Source organism: Pungitius pungitius, chromosome 10 (genome assembly GCF_949316345.1).
Source record: "Pungitius pungitius chromosome 10, fPunPun2.1, whole genome shotgun sequence".
NCBI classification, from domain to species: Eukaryota; Metazoa; Chordata; class Actinopteri; order Perciformes; family Gasterosteidae; genus Pungitius; species Pungitius pungitius.
Genome location: NC_084909.1, coordinates 10,270,660 through 10,292,878, shown reverse-complemented (window position 1 = coordinate 10,292,878; position 22,219 = coordinate 10,270,660). Strand labels below are relative to the sequence as shown.

Genomic DNA, 22,219 nt, shown 5'->3' with positions numbered 1-22,219 from the left:
TTGTTACATTTATATAGAAAATACAGCAGAAAAGTGGTGGTATTGGACTTTATTTTCAAATCAAACCAGAAGAATGTTCATTGAAGATGGAATCTTAGTAATGCAACCATAAGTAGGTCGGAGGTCAACCTGTACAGGTTTTTGCTAAAATAGTACGCGAACAGATGGGGGAAAAAAATATATCATTCCGCCAGAAGTCCACTCACTACCCTGCCTTCTTTTCAATGACAATCAAAACACTGCGAAAGGCCAGAAAATATTTATGACCCATCATGTTTGAATCACCCAGCCTGGGGGCGTGGCGAGTGTACGAAATTGTAAAAGTTTGTTATTTTGCCGACATGATGCAAAATAGTGCTCCTTCAGTCTGTCCACTGGGCCGTTTGGAATGCAGCAGCCAATTGAAAAGCAAATGTAGTTCCAGGTATTTACTGCAAGAAAGAAAATGTCAATTAACTTGTGGCAGCTTACCAAAAAAAGGCACATTTAAACTTCTGGTAAAGTTAAAGATCCTTCCTATGCCTGGAATTGGTATTTAACACTTTGCTACAGTTGTAACAGTTCAAGTGCTAGAATTTGAGTTCAAAATAAAAATGTATATAGTATATGAATATAAAGAACCATATTACTTCAAACTGTTGCTATTGGCGACTGAGCAGTGTACTTACACATTTCTCAACAATGAGACCATCTTTGAAGAACAACATGTACGGCGTGATGCCGTCCTCACGGTAGTCCAGAAGTCCCACCATGCCATCGCCATTCATTGACTCGCCCAAGTAAAACTGCAGGGAGACGAGGACAGAGTCTGTGAGGAAGATCAAACTATAGCTACAGCAGGGAAGACTAGTTTGTGCAGTCATTTTCTTACCCGGTATTCTTTGAGGTTAGACACGATCTTCTTTACTCCCTTTTGGATATCAGCCACAAAAGCTGCCACTCTGTCCGGATTGTGCTCTTCCAGGTGGGCCTTAATGCTGGACATGCAATGAAATGAAAGAAAATAAAACGTTAGATCCCAGTGATTCAGAGCACCCCATGGCTAAAATAAGTAACTTTAAAAGGGGTTCCCTCGCCGAACTTAGTTTCAGAGTGCTAGTGTCATTTTGGACAATCAAGACAATTGCTAAATAAAAGAAAATGGGGCGGACTCATACTCACGCTTTAACGTAATCCTTGATGTAGGCTAAATACATCTTCTTGTCGTAAGGGGGGGTCTCCTGCAGGTTGTGGTTAAGGACGATGTCGATTCCAGATGTTGAGGACGTGTCAGTGCCCTCTGATGCTTCTTCAGCCGATGCGTTGGCACCAATTAAAGCATCATCAAAGCCTTCTGTCCTGGTGACCATCTACAAATATTGGGGAACCAAAGGAGGCGGACGGATGTTAGCGGGCAAATATCAGACTGAGTGTACCAGTCCCACAGTGAAGGCAAGTCCCGGTATACAATTTTGCCAGTGTCACAATACAGTGCATCTCTGGTCTCGTTTTCTTGCACAAGACTGTTCCAATACACGCACGTCAGTGGTGCGCAATACATTTACAGAGCGTGACAATCAGCGGTATACCTTCACACTGTAGGGAAATTTAAAACCGCTATATTGCGCAGTCCTAATTCAGAATTCATTATTTCTGTAACCAAATTGTGAATCAAGAAATTTTACAGTTCAAAATATATATATTTTTAATTGAGAATCCCACTGACCTGGTTTTATTCAGCACTTTAAAAAAATAAAACCTTCAATGGACCCATCTCCTGAGCAAGTGAAAACGTGATGGCCAAAGGCAGGAAACGTTTATTGCCATGGAACATGTATTTTGACTTGGCGATAACATACTGTGGTTCTTTTAATGTTAAACCGTGAATATTGGGAAACATCTGGAGGGTACACAAGATTACTGCATTTTCAGCATATTGGTGGCTGCCTTTCTTAAATTAGACAAAAATGTTGACAAAGATGAATAATCATTAAGCCTGTTGAACAGTGTGAGAGGACTACGTGTCGTGGTCACCGTGGCCTCCATTTACGCAAAACCAACAAAAAAAAAACACCTCTGGTCTCACAAGACAGAACTTATCCGAAACACAAACTCACCTTTCCTTCAACTTCATAGAAGATGCCATCGTCAGATTCGATGATCTTGAAGGAGTCTGAGAACATCTCATCATCTGCGGAGAGAGAACGGTGCGACACTTGAGCGAACAGGAAAGCGCGTCACGGGGCTGCCCCTCGCAATGCGTCATCATTCAGGAGCTACGTAGGCGCCGGTCGGCAAACGGGCTGAACATTCCTTTGAACTGACTGACTCTACCATCTTGTTTTAAGTTTAGCTTTTAACTTTGTGGTTAATTGAGAGTTGCCGGCGGCGAAGTGTCGTTATATTGTACGTGGCAATTCTGGGGAACAATTATCTGCCTATAAATAAAAGACGAAATGGCTAGCGTTACAAGCTAGGTGCTGCCGCGAGGCCTCGTACGCCGCTTTACTTTGTCACGGACAACGTTTCACGAATATCCCGAAAGACCGGTCTGCACCACGACCCCGTCACGAGTAGACAGACGGTAATAAGCCATAGCCACGCGTCTCCATGTTATTTATAACGTCCGTTGATCCGTTGGTCCGAAACTAGAAGCTGGCAGAGCCCCTCGTCGCCGGCTAGCACTTTGTGGTTAGCATTTGGCTAACACGAGTTAACAAACGGTAGCTAGCAGAGACAACTATCTCCAATGTGACACAGAACAAAAAAACACCGCGACGCTATGTAACTTAAATAAAATATTACTTTTTAAGACATTACTTACTGCTGATGACGCACTTGTAGATGATCATTTTGGGACTTCGGTGTTAAATCTTTCAGACAGAGAACGCCGCCCTGCCGCCCAAACAGCACTGGAGAGGAAAAGACCGAGGAGACCGCGAGGCACGGCATTTACGTCCTGCTGACGTCACCGTGGGTTGGTTCTCGTTTCTACGCTCTGCTGCCAATTTGGCGGTGTGGAATAAAGTGGTACTGCGCTCTTAGGCTGAATCCATTAATAAATGCAAGGGGATTGTGTGTAGAGATGTATTTATATATACATTGATATTTATATACATGGACGTATACATATATGTAATATATCTTATTTTAAATACATGTAACATATGTGAACAAATATAAAAACATATGTATTTAAAATGTATTTACATATATTTATAAAGTGTAGGCAAATCATGTATCCTAAAAGTATATATACACGTACACATTTCTATGCGCGTACTGACGTGCAAATCGGTCGACCAACCTGGGTATAGGGGCGAAAGACTAATCGAACTCACTTTCATCAAACTCCACATGCAAACACTTAATTCTTATTACTTTATTTTAAACTAACCCATAGCCTTATATTTTATTTCTCTTGCACTATGTTGTCCATTGTCAAACTGCCTGTCTGCTGTCATGCACCACCACCAAGCCAAATTCCTTGTGTCTGACATATGGTAATAAATGTTTCCTGATTCCTGCAGAAGGTAAACTCTGATACTAAAAATAAAATGTACTTGTAGTACAAGAAGCCGGTGTTGCGATATTCACTAAGTTAGATGCAGCCTTCTTTTGTTTGTATGTACACACGCGCATATGAATAAATATTTCAAATAAAATGAACTTGTATCAGTTGAATATAATGGCCTGTGCCAGAGATTGCAAGTATAACTTTGCGATAAAATGACTAATGGCAAGATGCAGTCTACAGGTGTTTGTTACTGTAGTACATAAACATTTCAAGCAGCCATTTCTTACGTGTAAAGCAACTTTATTTCTCTTGAATGAATATTGTGGTCATTTTAAACTATAATGATTGCTTTTGTAAAACCCAACCCAGATGAATCGTTGTCGTCATCTTCCGCATACAGAGTAACACAGTGAGATAACTCAAGTTTATTAGACAAAGATCACTGTGGAGTCCCACAGTAAAAGTACACAGATACAAACCAATGGGTGGATTCAAATTATCCTTACTTTCGATTATATTTAAGACTTCCTCAAAAAAGGGAAAAATATCAAAGTGGAGCTCATGAAAAGCACCGGCACATTTAAATTGAGCACATGCAAGACAAAAAGAACCAAAACAACTATTTAAAAAGTAGCCCATGTACAGTTATACACACAAAATAAACAAATGAGAATTTTTATTGATAGACAATAAAGATGCAAGTGCAGAAGCGCAAAAGTATAGTATGCTCCTCCCACATTCTGTTCATGTTATCCCAATTGTGATTATGTCATAGGATAGCAATTTGTTTTTACCAGGCTACTGCAGTCAAGTTTCTAAAATGAAGGCTATTGATCTGTAGTCCTGTAATCAGCATTTCATTCAGGAAACTCATCATCATCCAAAGTGTTTTCCGACCTTGCAGTCGAGTCTACAGCTGTCCGCATTCTGTGATGACGAGCTTCTTCGCGGGCTTGCCTCCCTTAGTGCCCAGCTCTCCCATCTGCTGCACGACTTCCATGCCCTCCCGGACCCAGCCGAAGGCCACGTGTTTGAAGTCCAGGTTTTCGGCTTTCTTCAGGGTGATGAAGAACTGGGAGTTGTTGGTGTCCCTCCCGCGGTTCGCCATCGACAAGATGCCCGGCCCTGTGTGCCGAACGTCAAAGTTCTCGTCCTCAAACTTGCTGCCGTAGATGGACTTACCTCCAGTGCCATCCCCGATGGTGATGTCACCGCCCTTGAAAAGGACCAAAGGGGAGCTTCAGTTAGTAATATTACACGGATATCTGCTACATACAAAAAACCTCAAGTGGAGATTAAGGAGGGCCAAACAAATACAATCAGAGTTGCCCATTTGTCACCACTGAACAAACTCCATACCACAGGTACCAATAAGTTCAACACTGCACACGTTCCACCGCTTAAATCGCATGTTGAACTGCCGTCACCTGATCACCTCACCTGACACATGAAGTCCGGGATGACTCTGTGAAAGACTGAAGACTTCAGCCCGAAGCCCTTCTCCCCGGTGCAGAGGGCCCTGAAGTTCTCTGCCGTCTTCGGGACGATGTGGGAGAAAAGCTCCATGGTGATGGTGCCCAGCGGCTGTTCATCGGCGACCACCTGGAGGAACACCAGGGGGTTGGAGACTCTGGAGTGCTCCTGGACTCGGGACATCTGCGGCGAGGAGATGCACGACTCGTCGCATTCCGTTTGGGCCGTGCGGCTCTGGCACTCGCAGAAGGTCTTCTTGAAGGATTCGGCTATCTCGGGGGTTTTGAACTTGGCCGCCAGCTGCTCCACTGTGCCGTCGCCGTCTTCAAAAACAAGACGAGAGAGCGAGAGGTCAGCTGCAAGGCATCAACGCACCTGCAAGGTTTCCACTCTTCTCTGGAGATCCGGTTTCATGAATCAAAGTGATGCTTTACATAAACTGCCTTTTAAAGTGTTGATATGATCCTGAAGATAACTTGCAACATAACACTTGGTAATGGTCAGCATTCAGAGGGGGGTAATGGATACTTTTATTTCTTTGTGAGGTAAAGGAAAATCAGGGAATGTTGAAATATTTTTCACCATATTTCGACGTGTTTTCAGATGACTGACTGCATCAGCAACGAGCGAGTACCTGAGTAGTCGGTGGCGGTCCAGAGCAGCGCGTTGGCCGAGGTGTTCATGGGCTTGAGTTCCATGGCTTGCGTGATGGTGTGGTTGGCACAGACCCTCAGCACCTGCTCTCTCCGCATCAGGACTCGGTAGAAGCGCTTGGTCGGGTGGAAGAGGATCTTGAGGTCCCCAACGCCGCGCTCCTTCCACTGGCTGAGGTCTCGGTCCCATCGGTACAGCTTGGCGCGCTCCTTGAAGAGGATTTCCTCGTCCTCTTCTCCAGACTTTGTCTCCACCTGAGACACACACACACGTGGATGAGGTGTGTTCCTGTACATCGTTCACTGAACTGTAATTTAATGCATAACGAAAATACAGAGGGTTCAGCATTCATGAAAAGGTACCTCCGGTAGAGAGACAATGGGCTCAAAGTGAATGTCCTCTGTATTAGAAGTGTCCTCTTCGTCGCTGCCCTCCTCGCCTTCGTTTTTAGGCACAGAGGACACTACTCTTCCAAAAACGGTCGCTCCAGCATTTGCCCACGAGAAGTTGGAGTCTTCAGCAAAGACAAGATACAAGTGGCAAAACGAAACATAATTTAGTTGCAATGCATTTGTAACGCCACCCTAAGACAATTCGTCGTCCAGAGATAATCTTTGGAAATGACTGTTAAAGCAAACCTTGAGCTCCAAAAGCATAGGCATCCGTAGTTTTGGCCAAATCTGCAAAAGACGAGCCTCCAAGGGCTTTGAAACCGAAGTTGGATATATCTGTGGTGAGAGAAAACAATGCCGTCAGGAAATACTAGACAATGCAGTTTCTTGGATTCACGTTTTAAACGCAGGATTCCAGCAGACAGTTTGTTGGCTAAAACATCTACAGCAGCTAAGCGGATGCTGCAAGAGATCAGTAAAAAAAAAATAGATTAAAAAGATAACTTTTCTGTGATACTGTGATTCCGTTTCCATATTATTCCAGGCTGCAGTGTAGCACACACAAAACTACTATGGTGAGCAGTCGATCAACATATGTGTGACCAGGAGACACAATATGAGTCCTAAATTATGAGTCCTTCCTACAGAAAGTGCTCTTTACCGTCACTTGATCCAATTGAAGTCCAAGTGCTGGACTCCGGTTCTGGGCTCTTCTTGGTTGACAGATCAATGGGAGAAGTAGTGCTGCTGCTGGGACCTTCACTCAGAGTCTCGGCCGGCTGGTCCGAGATCTGCTGCTCTGTTGTAGACAATATGAGCGCAGGCTCCTCGGCAACGGCAGGCTCCTCGGCAACGGCAGGCTCCTCGGCAACGGCAGGCTCCGCGCTGCTGGACGACGACCCTGATGTGGGTTCCTCCTGAGCTGCAGCGGCGCTGCTGTTGCTGCTTTCCGTTTGATGTAACTGAGCTCCCTGAAACAATTTAGGAATTAAACTTCAACAGGAAAAATGCTCTGTTGATGGTAAATTAACAAATACAACTGGTAAAAGACACACAAGATGAGACCTTTTTTTCCCCTGAATCGCTTCATTTTGAGAATTGAGGCTGTATTTGTTTTGTAACTTCTTGACTTTGACTACTTGAAAAAAAAAAAAACATCCATCCTTATTTTGACCGAACTGTATTTCTGACTAGATTTATTTAAAATTCACCAAAAGACAGCATTGCAAAAAAATGCAGAGTGAGGAATTTCTAATACACATCTTCAAAGGATGTTACTCTATGAAAAACTTTGACCAATTGTTTAAAACGAAACAATTAACATATTAAAATTGCACATAGCTACTGTCAAATATACACATTATATATGCAATCTTTTGTTGTCAACTGGGGTGGCATAAATGCAGCACCCTTAGGGGTCAGGTCCGTTACCAGGTCTTTGTGTGCCTTGCGGACTTCTGTCTCAAAGTCTTCGGGCTTGTCGTGGTCCGGGTCGCTGTCTGTGGTGCTCAGGCCGCAGAAGAAGGTGGGTGGAAGCTGGAGGCTTTTGGCCTTCTCCTCCTCCACCGGCGTTGGCGTCTTTTCCCACACCACCTGGCAGTCCGGCTCTGTACGCAGGGCACAAGAGTTTAGGGGTCGGCAATGAGATGCAGGCGAGGTTGGCATAACCTCAAATTCATCCTCATGCTTCAACAAGTCAATAGTGCATAGAAAACATCATTCCTCATTTACTGGCCAGGCAATGTCTATGAAACGAATGGAAACCAACATATTTGACAGATGTGAGGGAGAGTAGTTATGGACATGACGTGCATACCATCACTGCATGCTGCAGCCTCCTTTTGAGGAGCATCGGGGTAGAGCTTTCCATTCAAGGCCTTTACCGCTGCCTCAAAGTCTTCATCTGAAAATGAAGAAATCCCATAACATTACATTTTCCTAGTAACTCAACTGTTGATTCAACAGATATTGGTAGGGGCCATCGAGGAAGACCGGTTTGCCTTGAAGCATTACATTTACACAGAGGGATACAAACAAACACTAAATATCAACAACCCATTCTCTCGTTGGTGAACTTCTGCTCTCACCATCGGTTGGGTCGTCGCTGGTGTAGCCCGGTTCGTTCTGGTAGCAGAAGAAGGTGAGCGGCAGCATGAGCGTCTGCGCTAAAGCTGCCTGTTCAGCGGTGGGTTCCCTGACGTACACCACCTCCACGTCAGAGTCCTCCCCCAAGCCTTCACTGCCTCCGGCAGCCTGAGGCCCTGAGACAGATACAACAGAAACAGACACATTGTGAGGGGGAACTGCTTAGAAGGGATCTAACTGCTCCATAATCAAAAGGTTTTAGTTTCACACGCGCACACACAAATGAATAAAAGTATCATGCCGAGCAAAAACTAAACAGCATGCATTTAATTTCAAAATTTTCACTAATGTGGTTTATTTTATTTATTTATTTTCTTGGTTTATTTGAGTGACTGTCAGTCACATGGTACTGTAAAATTAAATACCCGCACTCCAACTCTAATTAGACTGGGCTGAGGCAGAAGTCAGCCTAAAGGGGGAATTAGATTTCATGCTGTTGCTCCACATCCTGCACTAAAAATGGAACGTGTGGAGTTTGCACGGCTCATTCCTCTGAGGCAACGAGGCAACGCTGTACCAGGAATCTCCTCAGCTCACCTTACAGAAGACATTAACTGGTGTCTCCTGTTGCTATGCAAAAATTGGTCTTTGGTAGTCGGGGTGGTGTAGAGCTCTAAAAACAACTGCATTCAAGTTGTAAAAATACAAATGTTTAAACTCATTTTTATGGCTTATTAACAGCAGATGACAGAAAATTAACTAGCAAATATACTCTTGAGCTAGGAGCTACTTGAGTATTGCTAGAATCACTCAAATTCTCACACTGGACATGCAACAATTCGCATGATTTGTTTTTTTTCCACTCCGTGCATCCAGGTTATTTCTGACTCGTGGTGCGGGCCATCCAGGTGACAGCTGAGAAGTGTTAACACACACGGCAGTGATTAGAGTACCTGGGGGTTCAAATTGGGTTGTTGATGTGCTGGTCCAAAAAGCCATTGGGTTATCTTTGAAAAGCCTAAAATCCAGCCCTAAAGGATGATGGGTTGTTGGGCGAAGAGAAACTAATTGTGAGGCTGGTATCATAACTATAAAACCACAGCCAAAAGGGATGAAATGATAATAGATAATATTATATACTAATGAGGACAGAACATATTGATGTAATAAAACACATGTATAAGGGATCAGGAATACAGTTTCTGCCCCTACAAGATGTTGGGAAGGGCTCAAAATCTTTGGCTGGCTGAGTATTCTGCTGGAGCAATGAGATGCAGGTGAAACAAGACAATGGAGGAAAACTCAAATACCATTGTTATGCTCCCTCAAAAACAAACAATCAAGTACAGCACAAAGAGTTTTTTTTTACCTTTCTCTGGGACTTTGAATGCAGCTGAAGCTTTGCCAGGACGTTCAGAATCTCCTGCTTTGAAACCAGATGACGATTCCTCTGTATCAGAGTGAGATTTAGGAGAGCCAAAAAACTTCTGGAGGCTCTGAGCGCCAAAGACGAATTTAGGGGGGGACACCACCATCTTTGAGGGATTGAGGGGACTTGGAAAGCCAGATGTACTTGGCTTAGCATCCGGAGGGAGCTCTGTACGCTGCTTTGTGGTCTCCTCCAGAACGGCGATGGCTGCCTTCCCGCACACGGGTGTAGCAGCCGGAGGAGGCGGTGTAGGTGCAGGGTCTTGAGGGGTGGCTACCCTCGAGGTCGCCTCGCTCATGAGCTTGTCATTTTCTTGGGCAACCTTAGCCTCCTCAAAGACCTGTTTGAATGTGTTCGCGGTTTCCTGCAGCTTGAATCTCACTGCCAACTGCTCCATGCTGCCCTCTACCACCTCGGCGAAGTCCAAGGCACTCCAGACCCAGGCCTTCTCCGCCCCCTTCATCGGCTCCAGCTTCATGGCTGCCGTGATCCTGTGGTTGGCGCAGATCTTAAGTACCTGGTCTCTCCTCATTATTAACCTCACCCGTTTGGTGTCAAAATTCTGCAAGACCTTGAGGTCCCCGATGCCCCTCTCCTTCCACTGGCCCAGCTCCTTGTCGTAGCGATACAGTTTGGCCCTGTGACTGAAGACCACCTGTTCGTTTTCCTCCCCGGTAGATATCTCCACCAGATCCGGCAGTGGGACCACCGGCTCAAAGTACACGCCGTCCCTCTCCTCATCCTGGGTGACGTCCTGCTCGTCGTCAGTGGCCACCGAGGCCCCGCTCTGGTTGAGCTTAGCGGGAGACTTGGAGGGGCTGATGCCGGGTTGGAAGCTAAAGTTGAATCCACCGGTGGATTCTCCAAAGCGGAAAAGGTTCTTGCTTGGGGGGCTGCTGGCAATGGGCGAGGCATAGACTGATGAGTCTGCAGTATCATCCAAGGCCTCTTCCCTCAAGTCATAGTTATCCCACTCCAAGGTGGGGCCGGGGGTTTCACCCAGAGGCTTGATTACCAGGTTGGAAACATGGCCTTTTGGGGTAAGCTCTCCCGGTCTGTCGTCATCTTTGATTTTGGTTTTGTCGTCGGTCAAAAAGAATTTCAGGTCTTTCAAACCAGACTTCATTTCCTCTGCTTTCTGAATGAGGCGTGCTGTTCTGCCGGAGTCGACGAGCTTGTGTGGGGTTTGCAGGGGAATGTCCAGGAGAAGCCTCTGACACTCCTCAAACTTCTCCTTGAACTCCTCTGCTAGCTCCGGGGTTTTAAACTTGGCGGCCAGCTGCTCGAGCCTAGCGTCCCCATCAGAGAAGTCATTGGCCATCCAAATCCACGCCTTGTCCGAGCCTGCCAGCGGCTTAAGATTCATGGTGGTGGTGATCCAGTGGTTGGCGCACACCTTCAGAACTTGCTCTCTTCTCATCAGCACCCTCAGCCGGCCGTTAGAGGTGTTTTTCAGGAATTTAAGGATTCCGACACCCCGCTCTTTCCACTGACTCGTGTCCAGGTCGAATCGGAACAGTTTGAGACGCTGGGAATAGAGAACCTGCTCGTCCTCCTCCCCAGTCACCAGGTCCACTCGATCGGGCATCTGCACCACCGGTTCAAACTGGATGTCGTCGTTCTCCTCAGTCTTATACATGTCATCTTCTTCCGGCTCATTTGTGGCCTCTGCCTTGGTGGGGATCGTAAACAGCGACTCACCGGTCCCAGAGAGACCTTTGAAATTGGGGTCGTTCTGGCCAAACTTAAAGTTTCCTTCAGAGGACTCTGCAAAACTGAACACCTTTGTTTTACCAGAAGGTAACAGATTTTGATCTAGCTCCGTTGGGTCCGCTGGGGGAGTGGACACGAGCTCGTGCTCCTTGTGCTTGTCAGCCATGCTTTTGAGACAACTAGAGGCCGACCCTGATGGAGGCACCTGGTCATCAGCAGAGGGAGTTTCTTGTGCGGGATCCTGAATGCCAAACTTGAAGCTACCAGCTGCAGCCGGCAGCAGGAAAGAGAAGCCTGAAGAACTTGTGGTACTCAATCCAGACTGAGGAGTTTCAAACTTAAAAGAGGCAGCTGAGCTTTGCACTTTGTTTTGACCAAACTTAAAAGCGTTGGCAGTATCAAAGGGCATCTTAAATCCAGTCCCAGCAGGCTGACTTGATGAACTTTTGTGTCCAAATGAAAAGCTGAACGTGGAGGACGTGGAGGAGCTGGTTGTGCTTTTGGCATTTGGATTCAGGGTTTGACAGGCCACGCACTTATCGGCAGAGGTGTTGTTTCTCACCAGACAGTGGTCACAATCCCATTCCCCGTCCTTCATGGCAAACATGGCTGCTAGAGAAGGATTGGGATTTGGGGAATGACAAGAAACACACTCTGCAGCGGAGGCATCGTTTCTGACCAGGCACTCGTTGCAGTCCCATTGCCCGTCCTTTTTTGCCAAAACGGCCCCGAACCCTGAAACTGCTGCGGGCGCCGCTGTTGATTTAGCAGACGGGTCGGGGGCTCCACAGGACACACACCTGTTAGCAGAGACTTCATTTCTCACTTCGCACACATTGCAGTCCCACTGGCCTGGCTTCTTGCCAAACTGGGCACCAAATCCAGAGCCTGCAGCGGCAGTCGGGAGCGTTTGTGCGGTCATGGTGGTTTTAGGAGCTTGAGCAGGAGCAGGGTTGGGGGTTCCACAGGCCACACAACTACCAGCAGAGACTTCATTTCTCACTTCACACACATTGCAGTCCCACTGGCCTGGCTTCTTGCCAAACTGGGCACCAAATCCAGAGGCAACAGCCGATATAGATGGTGCAGCTGTGGTGGGGACCATTGGTGTGGTTGCAGTCGTTTTAGATGAGGCTTTAAGAGCTTTACAAGAAACACAACTGTCTGCCGAGGCCTCGTTTCTTACTGCACACACATCACAGTCCCATTGACCGGGCTTCTTGCTTAACTGAGCGCCAAAACCAGCACCAAATGCACTGGCGGTGTCAGCAGGTTTTGAGGTGGTGGTGGTGGTGCCAAATGTAAATGAGGAGGGTACAGATGCTCCCAAAGCTCCGAATCCAGTAAATGTAGATCCAGTACTGCTGGGTTTGGATGAATCGGTCCCAAATTTGAAAGTGAAAGGACTGGGTTTGGCTTCACCGGCTATCGGCATGTCTGGCTTTGATGACAAATTGGGATTGGCACTTTGACAAGCGGCACAATGCACATCCACGGGTTTATTTCTTACACAGCACACATTGCAGTCCCACTCTCCGTCTTTCCGGGCAAACTGGGCTGCCAGTAATTCAGAACCTTTCAAATTTTCCTCTTTCTTCTCAGGTTGATCGTGCTTTTTGGCAGATTTGACAACAACTTTCTGGGCTTCCTCAAACTTAACTTTGAAAAGTGACGCCTCCTCTGGTGTTTTGAAGCGGATGGCCAGCTGTTCGGTCTTAGGCTCCTCATCTGCGTAGTCGATAGCATTCCACACCCAGGATTTGTCAGAGCCAGAGTTCGGTTTCAGGAGCATATCGGCAGTGATGTAGTGGTTTGCACAGATCTTAAGGACTTGCTCTCTTCTCATTAGGAGGCGGACCTTCCCTTTGCCACTGTGTTTCAGGATTTTAACATTGCCAATGCCCCGCTCTTTCCACTCTTTTGTGTCTGCGTCAAATCGATACAGCTTTGCCCTGTTGCAAAACATTTCCTCCTCCTCTTCCTCACCCGTTTTCACATCCACTTTATCAGGAAGGGGTACAATGGGTTCAAAGTGAGGACCATCTTCATCCTCCTCACCATGGGTGCTCTCATTGTCACTCTCTGGTGCTCTCTCTTCAGCAGCAGATGTGGGAACCCCAAACACTGGCTTGGTAACATCTCCAAATGTAAAAGGCTGGTCTGCCTTTCCAAAAAGACTTCCTGTGCGTGTGCTTGGCGCAGAATCAGCAAAGGAGAAGGAAGGAGTATTTTTATTTCCAAAGGTGAAGAGGTTGGTTTGGCTGAGGGGTTGCTCCTGGGCTGGAGGCTTCTCCGGGACATTTTCCGATCTGGAGGGAAAGTCTGACGTAAGGAGTCCAAGTAGACTTTCGCTGTGCTTGGCCTGGGAAGGCGGGAAAGTAAAATCTCCATCGTTGGATTTAAAGTTGGAGTTGAATTTAAAAGAAGATGACGGTGTTGAATGGGCAACTGCGCCTGCTCCAAAACTGGGCACTTTAGGGACTTCAGCAGGTGCCTGCTGGCTGAAGGAGAGCTTCCCAAAGTCCAGAGGCTTCCCCTCAGTGCTCTTAGGCGCCTGAACCGGGACCACTGACGGCTTGGTGAAGTAGCCGGGTTCGGGCAGGGGAGGGTTTGTGCTTTGTACACTCTGCCCGTAATATTCTTCACTATATGGTGAAAGAAGGCTGGTGGCTGGTGACTCAAACCGGAGAGGGGCTCCAAACCCGGGTTCTTGAGGAGGATAAATGCAGGGTGGGGCAGTCTGCAATGGAGGAGTATGAGTGGGCTGCTGGTAGGCGTACATATGCTGCTGAGGGGGCATTCGGTTCATATTGTACATTGGGCCCTGCATAAAGAGGGAAGGAAATGTATCAAATATCATTTAATATACAAGTTTGTTACTGTGAACACGTGTTAAACGGTGATATTCACCTTAGTGGGGGTGACATTTGATGCTGTGCGCAGGAGATGCTGAGAGTTATAAGCTGGAGACTGGTTGTAGTACCCCGAGGAGGCTGTGGTGGCAACTTGAGAAAGAAAGAGGGGAAATATTTAAGTTTATGGATTTAAAAACATTTATCAAATGTCTGTATTATATGGCAGTATAAAAGGTATGTCTTCTTTGGTTGGATGGAGTGTGCGGACCTGTGAGAGGCGCCCCGTGGTAGGACTGGGCGGGGGTAAAGGACTCCTGCAGGCCCTCGGCCCCGTAGCTCTCACCGTACATCTTGTGACGAGGAGAGCTTGCGATCCCTGAAGAGTTTTGTCTAAGATCATGAACTTCGTTCTGAAAAACATGGCAATTAATGAGATGTGACCTAATCGGACGTCTTTACAAAAAATATTTGATTGACATTTTAAGTGGAATACAACTTCCAACAGGCCACTAGTAGACATTTATTTGTAATTTACCGTGTTTATTAAAGACAGATTGTCTAAAATGCATAAAATTTAAACACTGCCTCAATATTGATCTTTTGTTATGATAGTACAAAAATGATCATTTTTACAATGAAACACCAATGAGATAAATCCGGGTGTAATAGTGTGGAATGTAAAGAAAAGAGGTTTAATCTCTTATCCTCACCTTGAGGGCTTCCACTTGCTGACAAAGCATCTGGAGGAGACTTTTCTGGTCCTCCACCCAATGAGGTGGTGTCTTGGGAGAAATCTGATGGACATGGGAGAGAAATTAAAAGTCACTCATTTGCTTCAGTGATTTATAACTCCGATGAATCCCAGAAACCACTTAGAGATGTTATAAGGACATATCGAACGGTTTCCTGAATGATAATCAGTAAATTTAACCTACCAGGTGTCTTTTGGAAGGAGAGATGAGGCTTTTGTTTGGAGAGGGAGTGGAAAACTTGATGTGGGATCCTGTGGCAAGACTGGAGTGGGTTGGTCCTCGTCGACCCTCCCCATGCTCCTCCTCTTCATCCATAAACTCAGTCTCCCCCAGCTGTTGGTTCACGTCATTCAGGAGGTCCATAACTTCCTCCATGGAGACAGGGAGCTGGGACACAAGTGGGATGGATGGTTACACTACTGCACAGTTAATTAACATTAACAATAAAAAGTGCGTGGGACGTACTTTCTCAATGTCATCTGCATTTGCGTTGTAGATCTTTGATAGGTAGTTTCTGAACTTTCTCAGAAAAGTGATGCACCTTTCCTGTGTCTCCTCCACCCCGTTGCTGGCCTCCTCTGATAGCCGCTGGTAGATCTGCAGAGGAAACACAGCACATAAAGAAGAAAGTAAATATCTACGAGAGATTCTCTCAAATTACCATAATATTTTATTCAGATAGCAGCTACTAAGGCAGCTAACATTGGGGGGGAAAAAGATGCAATACTAGCAGAATTTCCACCTTTATTTGTACTGCATAATTCAGATATCCAATGTTTGTTCTAGATTCCGAAGAAGATATCTGTAACTATTGGCAATGCATTATTCCTGCTTTGACAACTTGCCATGAGTAGGAAATACACTGGATCTTGAATTTATGAACAAAAAGCATCTGTAGTGCACGTCTATAAAGAACCTAAACCTGAAGACGATGTTTGAAGTCATATGATGCAAGAGAAACTTATCCCAGTTACGTTCTTTAGAAGCGTATAACTTACCTGTGCCAAATGCCAGACAGATGACAGGTTATTGATGGTTTCCAAAGTAGCAATGGCCTCCTCCGTCTTGCCTTCAATGTCAAGCAGAACTGAATACGCAATCTTGGCTTCCTCTTCGTGGCCCTTCACAGAAGAAATCTGAAAAGGAACATAGACGTGAATTACCATTACCTCTTATATCCAAAAATATATAAAAGACCAACCCAACAGTATTTACCTGAATATCTTTGGAGTGAAAGTGCATGAAGAGGGGCTCAAGTGGTTCTGGTATGCTGCGTCTGTTTTTGATCTTTTCCAACAGGGGAAGTACAACTTTCCAGTAGTGGACACTGCGGCCGATGTACTCTTTCTGGTCGTAGTACGAGTTCACTCCATCAACCTGGGTGGATGAGCAAAAAAAGTTGAGCATCATGAAAAGAAGATAAGCCCACCACACAAGTAGCTCCTTTAGTCAAAACTAAATCTACAGTGAAAGTGGCCGTCTGAATAGCTTGATCTTGTTCACATTTAACAGCTGAAGGAAAGTGACAGAAAGGAACAGGTGGAGAAGCATGTGTCTCTGCAGTTATGTGGCAACTGAGGGCTTTTGTAATTATGTGTGCACGGCTGCCACCCACAACAGCTCTGGCCTCCTTACAAGCACACATTGGTAAAGTTCTAAAATGAAGGAAGTGGATCATATTGAATGTTAAGCTTTTTCCTTTATGCTGTCATCCTGTTGCAAACCGGAATCACAGGTTTGTGATGCGTTTTTTGTACATTTGAATTTATCCAACTGTAGAAATACATAAGAAAGCAGCAATATCAGAGGGCTCCTGCAACTCCATCAGCAACCCCACCTGAGTTGGGTGTTGTTTTATGGCTCTGTGTGTGTGTATCTACCGTCTGGCTGAGACAGCGGGCCCAATGGATGGCCAGCGCTGGTTGGAGTCCGTGCTTCTCTCCGGCCCTCAGAGAGCTCAGTCCATGCTGCACAATCATCCGCAGTTTGGCCGACGTGCCGGGACTACAAGGGACAAAACCAGTGAGTACTCAGACACATGTTTTGGCAACTAAAATGAGTCAGCATTGATTTGTCTTGTAATCTATCTGGAATGTGTTAAAATTAGGCAACATCACCAGAATCTAAACAGAGTCTGAGACAGAAACCTATTTGAATCTTCGTTAAAATAATTTGATCCCTGTACGTATACATTATGCACTGAAAAAACTAAAAAAAGTCTGTTTAACTCACGCCGCTCGTTGCTGAATTAGGCTGTTGACGGCTTCCCACCACTCCCGCTGTCTGTCGGTGGTCAGGAGGCGAATGAGGGGCAGGGGGAGGCAGTGGGGCTCATAGAGCTGCCGTTGCTGCTGCGGGTTTATGCCGCAGCTCATCTTCGCAGTCTCCTGGAGCTGGCAGTGGCTACAGAACACCACGCCATGTAAAAACACCTGGACGGAGCAAACCCAACAAGACTTTTACATTTTGGTAGAAATGCTCAATTGCACATGAAAAACTAAAGTGTGATTAAATTGATAAGAACGGCTTGAATGAAAATCAAGTTGGCCTTTCTAGGCAATTGAAACATTTCTAAGTAAGGTCTAACTACTCATATATTTTAAAGTATAGAGTAAAGTAAAGAGAAAAAAATTCCAATTTCTAATGACCTTGTCCAGACTATAAACCCTACACACAAACAGATTTACAGATCCACACAGCTCGGCAAAATAAAATAAGCAGCATACTGGCCATATTAGATTCTCTCTACTTGTGGCTTAAATTTGTGAACTAAATAATTTATCAGTGAATATTGTTAATTATAAACCGTAGACACTTCTGCATATCTGAATGGCATAAATAAAATGTTCCTGTTACTTCACACCTTCAATGGCAACGTTACACTTTCCAAAAACTGTGTGTGAACACAGATCTGGAGTGAAACTGTAAACCTCCTCAGCTACACATACCTCCAGGTCAAGCAGGCAGATGGATTCCGGTGCGTTGGTGTCCAGTTTGGAGGTTTCCAGAGTAAGCCTTGGAAAAAGTTGCTGTAGCCAGTCCCGTAGGGCCGGTTTTTGGGCCAGCAGGATCCACTGCAGCCCCAACCAGCTCAGATGTTGCAAGTCTCCAGCATGAAGCAGGATGGAGCCTAGAGAGGAGGCCTCACAGTTATTACAGCCTAGTACAGAGTAGAGCCATGTATTGGCAAGAATCTGAAACACATGGCATGATAAACGGGTTTTGATTAAAGGCAGCGAAATACATAGTGTAGCGAGAGCAGTGGGTTCCGCATTTGCATTACACATTTAATTGTCAATTAAGATTTAGACTGAAAATATTACAAAACTGACTTCAACGTGGACTTGAAAACAATTGCAAGAAAACTAAAGAAATCGTTGTGCTACTGAAGTGTTCAGCCAGATTGTTGGTTTCGTACCAGCGTCCCATTTGACGAGTTGAGAAAGCTCTGGAACCTGTGCGGTAATGGAATGAATGTCATCGTTGGCAATAAAGGAGGGTCCAGTAGAGGCATGTGGTCCAAACAAGAGCTGAAGCACAGACTCTTGACCCCTGCGGTTCCCAAACACCTCCACTACCTACACAGAGAAAACATTAAAGAATTCAACATCAGTTTATCAGTCTGTGAGTTTCAATGTTTCACTCTTGAGAAGGCAATAGTGCATCTGCCAAGGTTTTTGCATGGTTTGCACGTGTATTGTATAATTTCCGACTTGCTTCAATTATGCCATCAAATCTATAATATTGCTTTTCAGTAAAATTATGTTAATCAAAAGAAAAAAAGGAAAGCTCCACCCTCAAACTAAACTGAAATATAGTGTAGGACAGACCTCTTCGATCAAGGACGATGGAGCAGTACTCAGATTCAGCAACATGTGACCGGCCTGACTCTGTCGGTCATTGGCCAGCAGCTCCAGAAGCTGCGGGCGGGACTGATCTCTTTTGGTCACTTTAGCCTTTGGTCTCGGCGACTGTTGGAAGAACAAACAAAATAAACTGTCAGAGGTTTCCGCCCTTGGCTCCAAAGGCAAGTCTGTCACAGAAAAACAGACACAAAGGAACAGAGAATGCAAAACTTATGTGGCCAGGACGCTGTTAAGCATTATAAAGTTCAGGTGTTATTATCCACCTTTGATAGGTCAGGAGTACATTCACAGCAATGCAAAGGGTGCAGGACTACTTTGTTAATTGAACAACAAACTTTTGACTAGTACTGTATATAAAATTAAATAACCTACCATAGAATAATTGTTGGAACATTTCGCTACTTAAACAGCTCAAAAAGAATCCAATGCCCCCCCCCCTCCCCCCAAAAAATGTGTAAATGATTCCAGAAACCGGCAGGCCTCCTTGTCGATGCGTACCTGGTATGCCAGCAGGTAGCACAGCGTAGCCAGGTCAATAACGGCTCTCCAGGTATGTTGGTGATTCTGAGCCTGCTTCAATAGCAGCGTGGCCGCGTGCAGGTAGAGGTGACCTCTCATTTCCGCAAACACCTCACAAAGATCGTCCGGGTGGCGGCCAGCAATGCTGCTCAGCGTCTGCATAGCTTGGTCAAAACTACGCACACAAGCAGAGATTTAACGTGCAGCAGCTTCAGTGTTCCTCTTTATTGATGCAGCACAATTAATGCAATCATTTAAATCCCACGCTTTTGTTTCACCATTGCATCTCCAACCAAACAGGGTGCGAAGCAGAGGAGAGAGGGGTGAAGTAAAGGTAAAGTGGTTGGTAACCACTTGAACAACGACAAGTTTGTGTGTTTTAGCGGGGTGGGGCCTGAGAATATTTGGTTAAAACGGATCAGTGAATCCGTTTCACCCTCATTGTCCTCCATGAAGTTAATGACATTTTGTGTTTCTAGAGTCAATTTAAAATAAATATAAGTGTATAAACAGCCTCGAGGTGGAGACCTCGACATGACCTACCTTGTGAGCGCATCAAGGCTCAGCTGCAAGCTGCTCTCAGACAGTGTGATTCTTAGCAGGCTGCAGTGGGCCAGTAGCAGTTCTCTCTGGAGATCCCGATACACCTTGTCATTACCGGAAACGCTGGGCTGAGCGAGATAATCCTGCAACAAAGGCCATTCATTTTTCATTATTGTTAAAGTAAAGGGGTGATATTTAAAGATAATGAAACGGACTGTACACTAGCGGCCATTGACGCTGACCTGCAGTGTGCGAACCACCACGGTGTACCAGTCCAGGCTGTGGTTCAGCACGCCCCCTTTCCCAGCAGCCAGGCAGTGCTTCACAGCTTCGTCGAGCCGTCCGTCCTGACAGAACAACTGAACAAGCTTCACGTTCACATGGGCGTCGGCTGGCCTCGCCGCCAGCTCGACCTGGAGGAGGTCGAACAAACGGTTCCAACCCGGCTGACCCTGACGACTCAACAGGCGCTCCTGCATGGAGCGATGGTTAAAAACAAGTTAAAAAGGATCTATAATTAAAAGGACTTTGGTAGTGAACTAATGGAGGTTTTATAGGTTTAAAAGACCCTCACCTTCAGGTTGAAGACGGCAGGGTTTCCTGGCAGCAGCTTGGCGGCTTTCTCTACCCAAAACTCTGCTCTGCTGTCACATTCCTGCTTGCTGACCAGTAACTCAGCAACCTTCAGCACCAGATCCCTTTGGGCCGGATTCATGTCCACTGAGCGCTGAATGCACACACACACACACATACATATATTTAGCTCTGTGCACATGTGGCGGGGTTATGAAAACAAAGTGTTGTGACAAACCTATAGACTATGTTACATTTTTGCTGACATAAAATAGGTTAGGATAGGTTGTCTGCACACAAAGGAAAGAAACAAAACTGAAATATTAGGACTACGGATGATCGTAAAGTCAGATGCCAGCAGACCAATGAGCTGTAATGTGGATTACATGTGTTCCCCCATGTATGTTTGGCTGTGTTAACCGCTGTATTTAGTAATGTAATGTATAATGAATGTTCCCCATTGGCATGTTCCTTACCTTGTAACATCCCACTGCCTTGTTGATGTCTCCCTCCCTCTCGTAGAGCTGTCCAAGGAATTTGTGTGCTTTTGGATCCCTCTCCTGGACTTTGAGATACTCAGAGACATGTCTTGGAAGAGCAGGAAGAATGCAAGAGGGCTATCAATATAATGGGGACCTCTTGAGAAGGAATTATACCTCGAGATGACCTCCTTACCTTTTTGCCAGTTCATATTCCTTCGCTTCGAAGTACAACTTGGCAAATAAAAACCCCTTGACTGGTTTCTATGGAAAGAAAAATAGATTACGAATGACCCCCAATTTTAAAACAAACATCAAACGCATTTAAGATTTCGAAATATTCCAGATTTAACGTATCGGGTGCAATTCAATGCCCTTCAATGCAAACAATGTCAAACAATCTAAACTATGACGTTCCGGTCGGCATCGATATTTGTAGCAATCTGACCGTAAAGGATTCAGAGAACGTTTCATGCCTAGCGTTGACCTAGCGGTGTAACGTTAACTCCTGTTTACAGGGAATCTCGTCAGAACTTAAGCTCCCGTTTCCTTAGTAACGTTAAGGTTTAGCATGCAGCTAGTAATGCGTCAACTAAGGTTGCACGATGGATTAACGAAGCTATGTTGTCCCGGGGGGCAACGTTTTAAAGTACTAACGTTACACGTCAACTTGTACGCGAAACTTATTCAAAGTAACGTTAGCTTACTTAGCGAGTGGTGGCTAACTAGCTCGGCTAACCCCATGCCGCGCATTTCGGAGTAGAAATGGGAGGACCAGTCTGTGGTCCTCACGCCGGCGGTTAGCTGCCGTTACCGCTGCTAAGCCAGAAATACTTCACGGTTCACACAATTTAAATAAGGTGATTAAACCGCATTTTAAGTAAAACTACAACGGATGCTGATTGTATCCTGGTTGTTCCTTAAACCTGACACATGCTGGTCTGACATGATGGTAACGGTATATGCTAGCATTAGCCGCCGGAGCTAAAGTTACCTCTTTGAGTGAGGGCGAGGAACTCTGTACTGAGGAAACGTAGCGGTCCACTTCAGCTTTACTCCGCCGCATGACTTCCAGGAACAGATACCCCTAAATTGGTTGACTATGGTGCATAGGGTACCGGGAATTCACAAAAATAAAGACCGACATTAATATCGGTTCCACTTACACCGCGTAACGCAACTACTGCGCATGACTAGTTGGTGACGTAGGTGATTCGCCGACTTGAATTAGACTCCTCAACCAATGAAAACAGAGTATTCAGTTTGACGCAGGCTGACGTGTACTTTATCATGAAGGAGGTGGGCAGACTGGGGGGAACCATCTGTATAATCCACACACTCTTTGAATAATTGATGTAAATGTATAAATCGTCTGGTCTATGATTATTAT

General features: G+C 45.6%; 2 protein-coding genes across 3 annotated transcripts; both read right to left on the bottom strand.

The window, feature by feature from the left end:
* Positions 1-34: 34 nt before the first annotated feature.
* tpt1 (tumor protein, translationally-controlled 1) lies at positions 35-2,949 on the bottom strand. The gene is made up of 6 exons (XM_037488665.2): positions 2,804-2,949; positions 2,097-2,170; positions 1,162-1,349; positions 872-977; positions 669-785; positions 35-431 (listed from the first exon to the last, which is right to left on the bottom strand). Exons 1-6 carry the CDS (start codon positions 2,829-2,831, stop codon positions 429-431), a joined length of 516 nt encoding a protein of 171 aa, XP_037344562.1. The 5' UTR covers positions 2,832-2,949; the 3' UTR covers positions 35-428.
* Positions 2,950-3,765: 816 nt separating this feature from the next.
* On the bottom strand, positions 3,766-22,013 carry ranbp2 (RAN binding protein 2). 2 transcript variants are annotated; one of them, XM_037488016.2, is made up of 30 exons: positions 21,824-22,013; positions 21,026-21,093; positions 20,827-20,938; positions 20,352-20,504; positions 20,020-20,250; positions 19,778-19,920; positions 19,214-19,409; positions 18,680-18,820; positions 18,268-18,427; positions 17,798-17,979; positions 17,082-17,281; positions 16,730-16,853; positions 16,065-16,226; positions 15,848-15,985; positions 15,315-15,446; positions 15,033-15,236; positions 14,808-14,891; positions 14,366-14,507; positions 14,153-14,247; positions 9,470-14,066; positions 9,054-9,131; positions 8,103-8,276; positions 7,832-7,918; positions 7,447-7,622; positions 6,677-6,986; positions 6,262-6,351; positions 5,986-6,137; positions 5,604-5,877; positions 4,937-5,292; positions 3,766-4,712 (listed from the first exon to the last, which is right to left on the bottom strand). In XM_037488016.2, exons 1-30 carry the CDS (start codon positions 21,893-21,895, stop codon positions 4,407-4,409), a joined length of 9,339 nt encoding a protein of 3,112 aa, XP_037343913.2. In that variant the 5' UTR covers positions 21,896-22,013; the 3' UTR covers positions 3,766-4,406. The 2 variants fall into 2 exon arrangements, with proteins under 2 accessions (XP_037343913.2, XP_037343911.2); XM_037488014.2 differs by lacking the exon at positions 9,054-9,131 and having other exon boundaries at positions 3,767-4,712.
* Positions 22,014-22,219: the final 206 nt, after the last annotated feature.